The sequence below is a fragment of the Condylura cristata genome, unplaced genomic scaffold (assembly GCF_000260355.1).
Source record: "Condylura cristata isolate star-nosed mole 26May11 unplaced genomic scaffold, ConCri1.0 scaffold00004, whole genome shotgun sequence".
Taxonomy (NCBI): Eukaryota; Metazoa; Chordata; class Mammalia; order Eulipotyphla; family Talpidae; genus Condylura; species Condylura cristata.
In genome coordinates, this window is record NW_004567105.1 from 64,041,601 (window position 1) to 64,055,744 (window position 14,144).

The 14,144-nt window shown below is 45.8% G+C and overlaps 2 protein-coding genes across 7 annotated transcripts in view; one reads left to right on the forward strand and one right to left on the reverse strand.

Moving 5' to 3' along the window:
• Positions 1-7,551, reverse strand: part of EXOSC7 (exosome component 7) — a 32,459-nt gene extending 24,908 nt beyond the window's left edge. For all 5 annotated transcript variants that reach the window (XM_012720522.1, XM_012720521.1, XM_012720520.1 and 2 more), the window contains exon 1: positions 7,470-7,551. In XM_012720522.1, coding sequence (XP_012575976.1) covers positions 7,470-7,526 — 57 coding nt within the window. In that variant the 5' untranslated portion in view covers positions 7,527-7,551. The remainder of the gene's footprint in view (positions 1-7,469) is intronic.
• Positions 7,552-7,619: 68 nt separating this feature from the next.
• ZDHHC3 (zinc finger, DHHC-type containing 3) overlaps positions 7,620-14,144 on the forward strand; it is a 44,710-nt gene continuing 38,185 nt past the window's right edge. For both annotated transcript variants that reach the window (XM_012720298.1, XM_004676256.2), the window contains exon 1: positions 7,620-7,847. The gene's annotated coding sequence lies outside the window, so the exon portion shown is untranslated. The remainder of the gene's footprint in view (positions 7,848-14,144) is intronic.

Sequence of the window (14,144 nt, forward strand, 5' to 3'; positions counted from 1 at the left end):
AAAAAAAAAAAAAAAAAAAAAAAAACCACCAAAACAGTATGCAGAAGTTCGTAACTGTTAAAAACTTATCTTTAAACTGCCAGGCTAAATGCCTGTGTGGTTGACTTTTTTTGAGAAATTAAAATACAGAAAAGCAAAACACTGCCTGCTCCAACCACACAGCACTACCACCATCTGTCATGTTAGTCTCAGTTCTCTCACTCTTCTCTCAACTCCTGTTAAAGGGGAGAAATAAAAATCAAACTGTGTATTGGGGGGCGGTGGGGGTGCTGAGAGAAAGGTGGGCGGCAAGAAGGACAAAAAAACCAAAACTTCAGTCAGGCTGAAGTCTCATGCACCCCCAGCCCATCTGCCCCCCAGAGATGAAACCAGTCCCTCACAGCTGAAACCATCCCAAAGGGGACCTGCGTTCTTGCTGCCCACAACTTAGCTATTCACCAAATCTAACTACTCTCTGTGCTCCAGGCTGGCCAGCTGAATCCGGTAGCAGGGACCCTGTGCCACAATGCCAAGGCTAACTCCTCTTCCAGAGCAGTTCTGCTTCCAGGTGGAGAAAACCTTACAGCCCAGGTCTAGCTCTCTGTCCACTATCCAGCAGCTGTCAGCCTCCTCTGCCTTCTCGTTTCTGGGGCCATTTTACCCCGTGATGTCCTGCAAGCCCAAGTCCCTGGTCAATGAAATTCAACTCTTGTTCTACCAAGCCTCACTTCCCAAATGAGATATAAGTTCCTTTCCCAGGCATTCAGACAGATTTGAGTCTCGGAACTCCTACCTTATGCTGACCCATTGTGCATTAAAGTTTAAGTTAATGAGGTGACTTCTGGAAATTCCTAATGGTGGGGAAGGGCTGGTTGTTGATAAGGGAACTAAACCTGAATGCAAGGTTGGAGCTCTCAGTGCCTCCCGATTTCTGGAGAGGAGAAAGGGGCTGGAGGTAGAATCAAGTTGCCAAGGACTTACTCAATCATACTTATGTAATGAAACCTCTGTTGAAATCCAACATCCAAAAGGAGGAATCTGAAGCCCTGCCAGGTTGGGGAACCAGAGAGCATCCATCCCTGCTGGGCCCCCAACTCCACGGGACAGAGAGACGCATCTCTTCACCTGCTGTTGACTCATTGCCTGTTAGTCTCCTTTTAATAAACTGACAATCTAGGGGGTAAAATGGTTTCCTAAGTTCTGTGAGCCACTCTAGCAAATTACTCAAGTCTAAGGAGGAGATTATAGAGGCCTCTGACTTATGGCCAGTTGGTCAAAAGCAAACTGCAACCTGCACTTGCAATTGGAAAGCCCATCTTATGGGCTGAATCCTTCACCTGTGACTCTAATTCTATCTCCAAGTGGACAGGGTCAGAACTGAGTTGAATTGTAGGACACAAAACTGGCGTCGGAGAATTATTTAGTGACGTGAGGAAAGCTGATAATAGTACAATTGGTGAAAGTTATGAATGGCCTCAAAGATGCTTCTCTAATTCCACAGATCTATAAATTAAAATAGCCATAAATATTTGCAAAAGGGAATAGTATCTATCTAATGTTCATTTTTAATATGCCAGATAATGTGTCAACAAGATTAGAAAGTTAACATTTAATCATCATAATAACCCAGTAAGACAGGTATTTTTTGTTCCATTTTAGAGGTGGGGAAGCAGGCCGCAAGATGCTAAGTGGCTAAGCCAAGGTCACAGTCAGTTAGCAGCCCTGAGTCCCCAGCTGGACCTCGTAGGCGCAATTCCACACGGCTATCCACACTTCCCAAGGTGTCACACAGGTCTCCCTCAAGGAGTCACCTGCCTGGCTGTACCAATGGTGGTGATCACGTAAGGACTTGGAAAGCAAGGAGGCCACAAATTACAAGAAGCCTTGTAATTTTCCAACCACTACTTTACAATATCGCTCACTCTGGACATATCTCATACCACACTATCGCTGTGACAACACTCTAACTCCACCATGGGGCGGAAAAGTTGTCAGAAAGCTGGGACTCACTAGATTTTGCCTTTTCAGCCTTTAAACCGCTCTCCACTCCCAGGGGAAGGCTCAGTAGGAAAGGTTGAGGTAAACCTTTCTAGCTACAAATTTTCCTTTCCAGGTACATATACAGTTTAATTTTTATTTGTCATAGGAATAAAACACCTAAAAATAAAGGAGAAAAATAAATTTTTAAAAAAAAATCAAACTAGTCCACAAATCACTGCACCCAGGGCAACTTAAATTTTATCTTGTTTTCCTCAAAAAAGGCTTAGGAAACTGCCAAACCTGTCTGGCTTGGCACAGTGCCTCGCACCTTACCACATTTTTATTTATCTGCAGGATTCAGGAGCAAAGGAATTAATCCACGTGTGAATCCTTAAACAGGGGCGTCCCTGAAGTGAAAGCTCCATTTAAAAAATCAATAGCGATGTCAACAGCTGCTGGAGCAGCCTGGAGCAGAGCCCTGTCCTTCCCACAAGGGAGACCGAAGCACCTTCCACAGAGGGCTCCTGACACCAACAAGGCTCCTGGACACGTGCAGGCTGTTCCCCTTGTGATCACAGCAGCCCTGGCACTGGAGCATGGTGTGGGGGAGTCACCTTCCAACTTTTGCATGTATGTATGTCCCTGCTGTCACACACCAACTTTGCAGCTGATTAAGCTTTTCAACTGCCCTATATCTTTTTTTATATATAATAATTTATTTTTACCTCATTTTGTACATTTTTTTCCCCATCTCAATTGTAATCCCCGCGGGTTTCCCATCACCAAGTCACCCATGTGCCATCACCATAATCCCGTGCACTTCCCTCTCCACCCCCCCGTTTTTGATCCCATTCCCCACTCCACCCCCACAAAATGTCTCTGGTATATGACTGTTCATTATTCTTATTATTTTTTCGCCTGGTCCATTATACTCCTGCTATGAGCAAAACCATCCGGTATTTTTCTTTCTCTTTCTGGCTTATCTCACTAAGCATGATCTTTTCCAGCTCCATCCAAGTTGCTCCAAAACACATGTGTTTCTCTTTTTTGGTTGCTGAGTAATATTCCATTGTATACATGTACCACATCTTTTTTATCCAGTCATCTACTTTTGGGCATTTGGGCTGCTTCCATGTTTTTCCAATTGTAAATAAAGCAGCAATAAACATGGGGGTGCAGGTATCTTTTTGAATCAGTGTTTTTGTGTCTTTTGGGTAGATACCTAGGAGTGGGATTGCTGGGTCGTAGGGAAGCTCCATGTTAAGCATCAACTGCCCTATATCTTTATCTAAAAGCAGAAACAACCTCCATGTGCAGTTACAGGAGAATGGAAAAGATAGGCGTCACTTAAGGAGAACAGCCAGACTGCTCCTCAGCAGTCACCTTCCCTTGCTTCTGAAGGCATGTGTTAGCTCTCCTAGAGAGAGGGACTAAGGCCCCAAGGTTCAGTGCCCTGTGTGACAGAGCATAAGGACAGAGCAAAACCACTGTTACTCTCCAGTTACTCTCCTCACGCCCAGGAATGCAGCCCTCTGCCCCTTCATAAAATCTGATGGCTGGCCTTAAGATTTGACACTCCAGTATTCTCTAAGGTGATGTGAACTCATCAATACTCAGCTTAGAATTGAGCCCAGAGTACCCCTCCCACCTAAAAAGCCACCTGCCAGGAAAGGGGCCATATGTGGTTCAGCTTCGCAGGCTGAGGTCCAAGACACAGCATGCAAACCTAGATGTTGACTCTCACTTCACTTTCCAAGCCTGCTGTGTAGCCCTGATTCCTCAGAAGGCTGTTAGATTCTGTTCGCCCTGTGAAATGCTGGGGTACAGATTTCTTGTGTCAAGGGTCTGTAAATGGAAAAGCCACAGTGCTAAAAATCAAAAGGGGCCAGGACTGGCTCCTGCCTTGCGTGGCTGAGTTGAAGAGCCATACAGAACTGACTGCTCAGTTCCATAGCTGAGCTGAGTTCGGCCCTGCACTCCCTTTTCAGTGCTACTCCAGCAATTGCTTACAGCTAAAGTCAGACTCACAGAAACAAAAATCATCAGCTAACACACTCCATTACAACTGCCAAGAAATTTCAATGCAATGGCTTTGACAAGGCCCCATGAGGAATGCCTCTGGGCAGGGCTCTTCAGCTGCCGGGGCCCAGTCTGAACCTAGGAGAGCCAACTTACATCCAGGTCTAGGTCACAGCAGGCTGTGGAAAGCTGGTTGTGCTAAGGAGGTCATGTAACTGGACCTGGGTAGGTGCCCAACCAAAGGCCCACAACCTAGTAAATCCAGCTCTTTTTGTTCTGGAGCTGATTCTTCCCTTGGAACTGGATCTCTGATCTAGGAAATACTCAGTGAAGGGAGCTAAGAGCAGCTGGCCGGTGGTGATGTGCAGGGAGGCTGAAGAGGTCATATAAAAGGAAGTAGGTAGCTGATTTTACCAGAGTGAAGGGAAGCTGGAGCGCAAGATGCTGCCTAACTAAAGACTTTCTAGCTCTTGCCTCAATCCCATTCCTTAAGACCATGTGTCAATCACTAGTCTTCCAAATCAAAACAATTTAAAATTAACAGCTACTGGCTGAATTCCTAACAGGGTCGCTATGAAAGTTAGGGATACAGTGTGATTTAGGAAAAAGCCACATTTCTGATGGGAAAAAAAAAATAACTTGAAAGGGAGCCAACATCTCTTCAGGTTGAGCACACGACAGTTGCCCATCGCCTCTTACCATTATTCACGACCCCATTCTGCTCCCAGATGGAGGTTCCCATTTTACACACCAGGGTAGGGCAAGAGAACTCAGCTACCCAAGTGAAAACCCCTCTTATTCTTAATAGTGGAGTTGGGAAGGAGCCCTGCTCAGTCTGACCCCATATAGCAGAAGACCATGAGTTAGGCAGGGGGAGCAGAGATGCCTGCAGCTAACCTAGGGTCAGACCAGACAGATACTCTGATTCCAAAGTACAGCATGGGACTCTGTACTTTCTGGGTAAGCAAAATGCTCGTCAAGGCTTCAAAGTAACTGGGCTAAGATGGAGGTTAGTGATGTCGGCCTTGAAAGGTGAGAAAACCAATCAAATGAGACCCATTCTCCCTCTCCTGCCCTAGTCTGCATACCAGGTTGACTTCCACCAAACTGCATCAACTGGCCTCCCTTTGGTTTCTGGTTCGGTTTGGCCAATGGAAGGCACTAGATCAGTGTGCCCCACCCACCCCACCCCCCAATACACACAGGAGCCCCGTTTCTGACTGTGCCTCCACCTACTCTGCTTCTTCGTTCATAATTCATTCGTCACAGGCAACACTACCTCCTTCTTTGTGCCTTTGGCCTAGGAGTGGAGCTGCTAGTGGTGCTAGCCTTTGAGCTTTTCAAGGCCTCTGTCTTTGTTGCTTTGACAGAAACCTGCCCCTACTGCTATAAAGACTCCCATTGTAAGCCTCCTGGTGTTGCTAAATTATATTCCATTTTCTGCCAGGGCCAAATATGATCTCTCTCTCTGATTCATGCTTCACCTTCCAGGGTCCACGTGACCCTAACAATTCTGTTCATCCTCACCCCCAACTCAAGCTAAACAGTAAGCATTCCTATGAAGAGATTTATTTAAAGTTAGTTACTCTGCTTTGTTCTATGATACTCAAAAGTGAGAATTTATCAACAACTGTGGCCATATGTCCATGGTACTGGTGAGAGAGACATTAAAAAATGAAATCAGGGCTCTCCCCGGTGGGGCAATGGGTTAAATAAAGCACAGCACTATGAAGTTATCTACAGCCACCGTAGCTCCAGTTAGATTCCGAGCCAGGGAGCTGACCCACATGGTATAGTAGACTTCTCCTGATCTGCCCACTGCTCCCCTCAGCAGTGTATTTCAGTCAATCTGCCTGTTCTGCTCCTGACTCTGTCTCTGGAGAATCCTCTTACCCCCCGCACTTCTGGCCTGTGCCGCAGTTCTTATATGCACAAATAAATATATATTTTTTAAAAAATGAAATCACTGTTCAAATCACCTCACTTTTACGGCCTGACTTATTCAATGTTACTCAGTAATGAGAGATTGTATTTGGCCCTGGCAGAAAATGGAAACAGATGTTAAGACACTGGCTAGATCTTAAGAGTAGCATACAGACAAATCAACAGATTATTACCTAAGATCCACAATGAAGAAATTACTGGACCTCTAAGATCCCAGGATCAGGTTCCTGGCCACCCCTGCAACCTGATCTTCCACTATTACCCCCAGTCCACTCCTTGAGATCCATGTTTCCTCCACATAAGGACTGTAGACTAACTATCCCTTTCTTCTGGAAGCCTCAACTATACTTAATTCTGGGTCACTCTGAGGATTCAGCACAAATGTGTTTTCCTTAGGGAAGCCTCCTCTGACCTCCTAGCCTAGATCAGGTTCCTGTTTTCTTTCCTTACAGCACTCTGTACAATTTTATAAACACAAAATAGATCTGGACTTTGTCTCTTCCTTCTAGCAAGGGAACACTATTGGAACACGCTTCTTCTTCTATTCTGAGTCTAGCTCAGTTCTAGATTGAATGAATGAATGATGAGTCCTGAAGACACAAAGGAAAGACACATGATGTGGATTTAGGGGAGCAAGTCCACTCCCTTAAGGAGGCCTTCAGAACATTACAGTCTCAGGATTTTTAGCTCCTTTGAACTCCACTAACTATCCATTGCCTTTATTGTACTCATCTCTGAAAATGGAATCAAAGGCTGATGGAAAAGGAAGCCCAGAGGCTGCAATTGACCATAATGGACCAAAGGTGAAAGGTAAAATACAAAATAGTGAGGTCTATACAGGCAAAAACAGAATTCCTGCTAAGCCTTGGAGTTAAGTTTGGGAGAGGCCTCTAACCTGGAAGGCTCCAAGAGATAACCCGGCTTTACTTGGGACCTCACTACCAAGCCCAACATTCTCCAACTGTCCTTCTGAAGTTGTCAAAACCAGGAATTGAAAACTGAACAAGCATCTTAGTATAGTAATAGCTACCTCTGAGGATCCTAGTTGTCTACAGGCAAAATGAAAAATGGCAATAATTAAGCTACGGGCTGTGGAGCAGCTTTTCAAACACCCTTCTCTCTTGACTTACAAGGTGATTTATTACTTTTAACGCGTTTTCATCTCGGGTGCCTTCTCTCTCAATGAAGAAAAGCAGGCCAGAAGCCCACACAGCGACAAGCGAAGGCAAAAAAGGGGCCCCGGGGGGGGGGGGCGATGCTTTCTCGAAAAAGAAAGGCCCGAAACCACCCGCAGCTTCCAACCCGGGTTTAGAACTGCAGACCCGAAAGGCTGAGTGTACACATACAGTCCTAAACGGAGTTCGCCAGGTCCTACCAACGCCCGCGTTGGCCGGCTCTGCTCTGCGAATGCTGGCCGCAGTTGTTTCATCACAGGGTGAACCCAGTTTCGCGCAGCCTAGCCGCCTCCTTCCGGGCAGACGGCCGGCCGCGACCTGGGGGCCAGGGAAATTCCCTAAGGCCCAAGCTGTCTCCACTGCAGTAGCTACCTGGACGCCATGGACGATGTACACCTTCTCCGCCTCGCTGAGCGCCACCGACGCCATGCTGCCAAGGTGCCTCGCGCGTCGCGCGTCATCCGCCTGCGCCGCCTCTCACCTCCCGGCTCCTCCTGCGATGCGTCATCAGCCTGCGCGGCGGCCGCTCCTGCAGCCGCGGCCGCTGCCAGTGCCGGGAGCTCCATGGGCTTCTCCTGCGCGCCGCCGCGTGTCTGGCCGAGCCCAGGGAGCCGCGGCGTCGCGTGCTGGGGAGCCATCGCTGCAGCCCGAGGCCGGGTCCCGGGTCGGGGGCTGCTAGGGGAGGCCACGGCGGCGGCGAAGGGAGCCCCACCGGAGGCCTGGGACTGGGAAACTGCCTCCGGCTTCACGGTCAGTTGGGAGAGGGAACTAGGGCTGGGTGGAAATGCTGGGGTGAGGTGAGAGACGACGGCCGGAGTCGGGCCGGTGGACTCACCGTGGGAGAGGCGCGCGGCGCAGATTGCTCAACTGGAGTTGAAGTGGCAGGTCGTGTGTGATCAAGAGGAGAGAAAAGGGACAGGCTGAGGACTCTGAGCAAAGGGAAGCGGATATCGTGATTCTCGTTGGGAAGGCGGGGGTACTTGTCTCCCCTCTCCACCATCCCCACTCCGTTTGCCCAGTTTCTAAAATGATTTGAGAAGAGGCAGTGAAGCACGCTTTAGGTCCTTCTCGGTGGTGCGGGTCCGGCTGGTCGCTAGAACATTGTCCCAAAGAGAGTGGGGAGAATCTTGGTAACCGGTGCTGGCGAGGGGCGCGGTGCGCAGGTATCCCCTATGCTTCCTGTCACTACTGGCTTTTTGGTGGTTATCGCTGGGATCTGTGGACAGCTGCGGGGCAGGGAGCCAGCCCCTGCCTGGCTGAGTAGGAGAATGGGCCTTGGATATCCCAAGAGGATACCTGCAAGGTGAATGTGGGGTCACTGGAGGAGCCCATTGAGGCCGTGCGCACAGAATATGGTACAGATTTTAAAGGGTCCGTATGAACAAAGGGGGGAAAGTTAACTCAGAGTAATTTATCAGGGAGATCAGATGGCTTTTCAGAAAGTCCCATTTTTTAAAAACCTTTCCATTTTTTAAAGTGAAAGTAGCCCTTAACAACTTGTTCAAGGAATGTCTGAGCCAGATAGTGACTTCAATAGGCTTTCACAGGTAACTATTGGGAACCTTCCTTGGATGGGATCTGTGCCAACTTTCGAACACTAAGATAAGTAAAACAACTTCTTGGCAGTGGGGAATGCTCCAAGGCCAACATAACCAAAAAATAATGGTGCTATGATGGTGGCACCGATAGACACAGTGGGATGGGAGATGAGTCAAAGAAGTACCTGCCCACATTCTTAAGCACTAAACTGACGAACCCCAAGATCACTTCTTAGGAAACTGGACATTTGTTGTTTCTTATCTCTCTACATAGTTTTCTATATGTATAGTTACAGGGAAAAGGTCTTGTAGGGCTGGACTTTGCCCTCCAGGAAAACTGGAAGAGGTGAAGCTGGCAGGGTTTTCTCCCCACCTGTTGTGGCATATAGATGCCTTTATGTGTGGCTGGACACCTGGATTCTACATGAGGAATTTTGTGTGTTGAGCTAACAAGGGGCCACTGGTGTTAAAAGTGGTGGTTTGTTCTACAGATGGCTCAACTAGGAAAAACCCTGGATGTGAAATTCTAGTAGCTAGGCTATCCAAGGGGATGGAGGATTTAAGAAGCAGCATCTATTTGGACAGATCAGAAAAGACACAAGAAGGAAAGTTTGGATACCGCGGAATCATCTTTATAGGAAAATTGTTTTATGTCTGTTAAAATATAACATATATTTGAGCTGTTCCCCCGACAGTTGACTAAAGAGCCCTTGCTAGAGAAGAGTTGGTGATATTTGCTAAATAATAGTATGAACAATGCCTGACATGTTAGGCCAAGAGTGAGAACTGTAGACAGAATCTTCACATTAAATTCTCTGCTAAAACAATGACAACTTCATCAATTGTTCTACTTCAGTGTTGCCAGAACATTTTTGTCAAGTTGGTTGTTAAGAAGCATTAAACATTGTTAAAACCCCTAAGTTTTAAGTTATATTTTGGTCTACTGAAGCAAGAGTGTAAGTGGCAGTCAGGATTTGAGAGCAGTCTAATTCCTCACCATCAGGTCATGCTATCTCTCTTCAGGTTCTATTTCATTCATCAGTATTTGGTGAAGGAGGCCTGTCTTTGTTATGGAATCAAGAACTGCTCTATAAGCTCTTGTTAGTTTAAATTCCAAAAGCAAGGAAGTCTGTTCAAGCATAAATTCACATCCCTTGAATCTTTTTTCTAGAAGAACAAGGAACCACCTGGTGATGGGAAGTTCCATTTTTGTTTCAGCCCTCCCTTTCAGATAAGGGAAAATGTTACCTTTAGGCCAAATAGACCTTAACTCAGAGTAGCTGAGAAAAGGGGTCAGCAGCAGAGGAGGCCAGTGGATCTGTATAGAGAGGGTTGAGTTAAGCATGGAGACCCTGATTATAACCTTGTGTCTTACTCCCAGGATAAACATCTAGAAGCTCTTCAATCAGAAAGCATTTGCTCTGAGTTCCTAGTGTTCTCCTGGATCTGAAGAGGCAAGACGCTGGAAACACGTGCCTGCCTAAACGTAGTTTAGAATTTATTATAGTTAGCTTAAGCATTTGAATGAGTACATGAACAACACAATAAAATAAAGTGCTCAATTGAGACCTTGGTAATTAGAGAGGCCAACCTATAATAAGGTGCTAATTGTGTATACCAGGCATCCAGGGCAAGAGGTAAAGAGCCACTGCCAGCCACTAGCGGGCAACAATAACAGTGTAGAGCAGGAGAAAATGTCCACCTAACCTTGGTTAATTAAAGCAATAAAAGGTGGTTACTGCAGAGCTGCGGGGCAGTGTTGAGTCCTTGGTGCTGAGGTTGCAGAGAGCTTGTTAAAGCCCAGCAGGGGACATTTTCTCCCTGGTCTTCACAGAGGTAGCCAAGTTTTAGTCCTTTTTCTCTGCATGTTCACAAGTATTCTAGTGCCCCAAGAAAAGCACTAGTATGCTGTTTTCTCAGTAGATCTGTTTCCTTTAAACACTGTATTTGTCCTACCTGTACCTTTTCTTCAAGAATAACATATGCAAACAAGCTACCTTAGTCTGGCCAGCAGGTCTGTTTCTGTCTTGTGATTCTAGAAATTCTATCCTGGGATTACAGTGATTAAAAAAAGTTCATAATAATGTGTGGGTAAAGCCTATTCCCTGTCAGATGAGAAATCTTCCCAGTATTTCCTTTTGAGAGAGGGACAGGATACTTCCTATGTCTCTCTTTAGGGCATATGTAACTAAATGGGGTCATATATCCTGACGAGCAATCTGTAACTATTTAAACACATACTCTCACTTTCTCTCTCTCTCTCAAAAGGAAATACTTGGAAAGACTTCTCTGAGAAGGAATAAGCTTTACCCACATTTTTTATCCTGCTGGCATTAGAAAGTGACAGAATCTGAAGCAGAAATTGTGAATAATATCTGGATACTAACTTTTTGAGGGGGGAAAAAGGGAGGCTAATGTCTTTTCAGCCTCTAGTTTCTTCCTGTTTTTGCATTTTTTTTCTTAAGATTTATTTATTTATGCATACAGAGCTAGGGTACAGGCCAGAGGTGCAGGGGCAGCGAGAGGCTTCACCAGAGACAGAGTGGGGAGCAGGACAGGCCAACTGATGAAGTACACTGCTGAGGGGAGCAGTGGGCAGGTCAGGAGAGGTTTGCCTGCCATGTGGGTCACCTCGGGGCAGGGATTGAACTCATGCTGAAGTGGCTTTAGCTTCTTAGTGCTGTGCCATGCTGCGCCACCAGGGAGGGGCTTCTTTTTGATTTTTTTTAATCATTTGTTTTTCGCTTTGGAAACAGGTTCCCAGAGAGAAATGGGCAGTTCGTTTCAGGCTCTCAGCTATGAAAGTGAGAATGTTACAGTAGCATTTTTTTACCTCACTGATGCAGAAATATCAGGAAAACACCATCTTTTGACAGTCTCTTTCAGGCTCTAACCTTCCTGTTGGAGAAATTTGCAGTCGGTCTTTGAATTTTCTGTGCAACTGGAACTAGAAAATTTCTTCTTGTGCATCAGCAGGGATGGGCTTTTTGAGTGGGAGCCATTTCCCACCTGAGGAAAATCAACCTAGAGGAACAAGTACAGTTCTGGGCCAAAGTTCTGATGCAAAAGTTTTGACTTTGCTATGTTTAGTGTCTTTCTAAACCAAAAAAATAGTAGCAGAGAATCTAGAAAGGCCTGTTGGTTCAGAAGATTATGATCTGTGATGGAAAGATTTTTGGGTGTTTTTTCTAGAGAACTGGACTTTGCCCCTGACTTGCTTTGAGCAAATCAGTTAACTTATCTGTGTTTCATTTTACCCTAACATGCTTCTCTTGCCAAGTTGTAAAATTCAGAATAGATTCTGGGTATACAGATATTTGAACACTGAAAAAATGGTCATATTTAATTTTAGATTTTCAGACTTTTCTCTTTTACTACTTTGTAATAGTTGATGTTTTTGATGGTGCTTTTTCTACCCTACCCCAAAAATTAAATGCACGAATAAAACGAAACGGTAATAGCATGCTATATTAGATTGAAAAAACTGAACATGCTCCAGAAAATTGCCAACAGACAGGTATTGATGGGACTATCTTTTTGAATGTTATCAAAGAAAGTTAAGGGTACAGTTTTGGTAAAAATATAGAATCCATGAAATTAACAAAGAAAATATTGAATTTGTTCCTAAGAACAAAGGAACCATACAGCCCTGCAAGAGACCTTACTGATCATCTCAATCATCCCTCTTGTTTTATAGATGAGGAAACTGAGGTCCAGAGAGAGTAACTATCTTGTCCCAAATCACGAGGTTTGTGAACAGCTGCCAGCTTTACAGCCCTCCTCTTGACTCAAAGCCCGTCTTCATTCTAATTCACACTAGCCCCCATCTATCTCCAAAGTTCTCTAACAAACACCAGAGAGCCCCTTGCTGGCAGGCAAGGACTTGGACTGAGAGGACACGCCAATTTCATCACCTCAGTCCCAGGCTTCTCTCAAGGCCCTCCTCTTGCATTGCCACAGGAGTGCCTTGAACAAATGGGATCAGCAGATACCAGAAAGCTAAGTGGCTCCCCTTCTTCAAGCTTGGTACAGTTGCAGTAACTGCTTCGCTCTTCTCTCTCCAAACATTTTTGTTTTTCATCCCTAAAATAGTCCAGCTCTTACCTAAGTGATGTCACAGTGGCTGTATGTCTGCACATGGCACAATGTGTGTCAGGTACAATTTTTAAGACCCTCAGGAGGGGACCCTCAGGTGCAGGCTGGTCTCTACCTAGCATGGGTAGACCTTCACCAAAAGCAGCGTGCTGGAATTTGGCCCCACAGGAAGTGTTCCCCAGCAGAAGCAAATTTTAAGGACTCCATCTCAGAGTGGTTCTCCTGGCTGAAGCGTCACAGCCCTTCTGCTTTCCTAGGTTAAGGCAGAGCAGTCTTCTAAATGTTGGCTGACATTCGGCTGGGGCACTGCCTTCAAGTACAAATGCTCACCTGCAGGCCCATGAACACCTCTGCATGTGGTCCACCTGTTAGCACCACCTCCGTATAGCCATGTGTGGACAAGAGAGCCGACTGTAAGTAACTCAGGTCCCTGGTGGAAATAACACTACCTCCTTCCTCCTGTTTTCTGGTTATTGGGCAGAATTAATGGTTGCAGTGAATTGTTAAAAGTGGATTCTAGGATGAGAACAAAGGGATCCATGTGCTGATCTCATTGTGGTCTGTGTTGCAAGCAGGGCTGGTTTTGAATCCTGGCTTCACCCCTCACTTTATATGACCTGAAGAATATTCTCCAAACTTCTGCCTTTCATTCTTTTCTTCACAATGGATAGTAAAATCTACTATGCTGGGTGGCTGTCAGAATTAAAAAGATGCTTTATGTAAGTCCTCCGTCATAACATTTTCAGTTAATGTTGGTACCCAGCTCGATGCCTGTAAACACACAAAACATTACGTATTTTGTCTAAAGCTTACGTTTTTGACAAAATCTCAAATGGACCTCAGTTTCCTTATCTGTAAAGCAGAAAAGTTTGATTAAATTTTATCAGATGGTCTTAAGGTTCCTTCCAACTCGGAAATTCTGATTCCGTGTGTTGTTTCATTTTGTTTTTCTAGTTAATCTTATGCATGATCTGTTTTAAACTTGTCTCATTAATTTTTCTCATTGTTGCAGCACAGGATAGGGGTATATTTAATAAACCTAGAAAGCCAGACAGTGGTAAAGTAGGTAGTCATAGTACAGTGGCCGTGGTAGTAAGGAAGAGAACTTAGCCTCCAGGAACTGTCCAGGTCCCTAACTTGTGAAATAAAGACCCATCCTTAAGAATCTGCATGTGGCCCTCCCTGGTGGCGCAGCAGGTTAAAGCACAGCGCTAAGAAGCTAAAGCCACTTCAGCATGAGTTCTATCCCCAGCCGTGGAGGTGACTCACATGGCGAGGCAGACCTCTCCTGACCCGTCCGCTGCTCCCCTCAGCAGTGTACTTCTCAGCAGTGATCTGCCTGTTCTGCTCCCCACTCTGTCTCTGGGGAAGCCTCTCACCGCCCCTGAGCCTCTGGCCTGTACCCCAGTTCTGT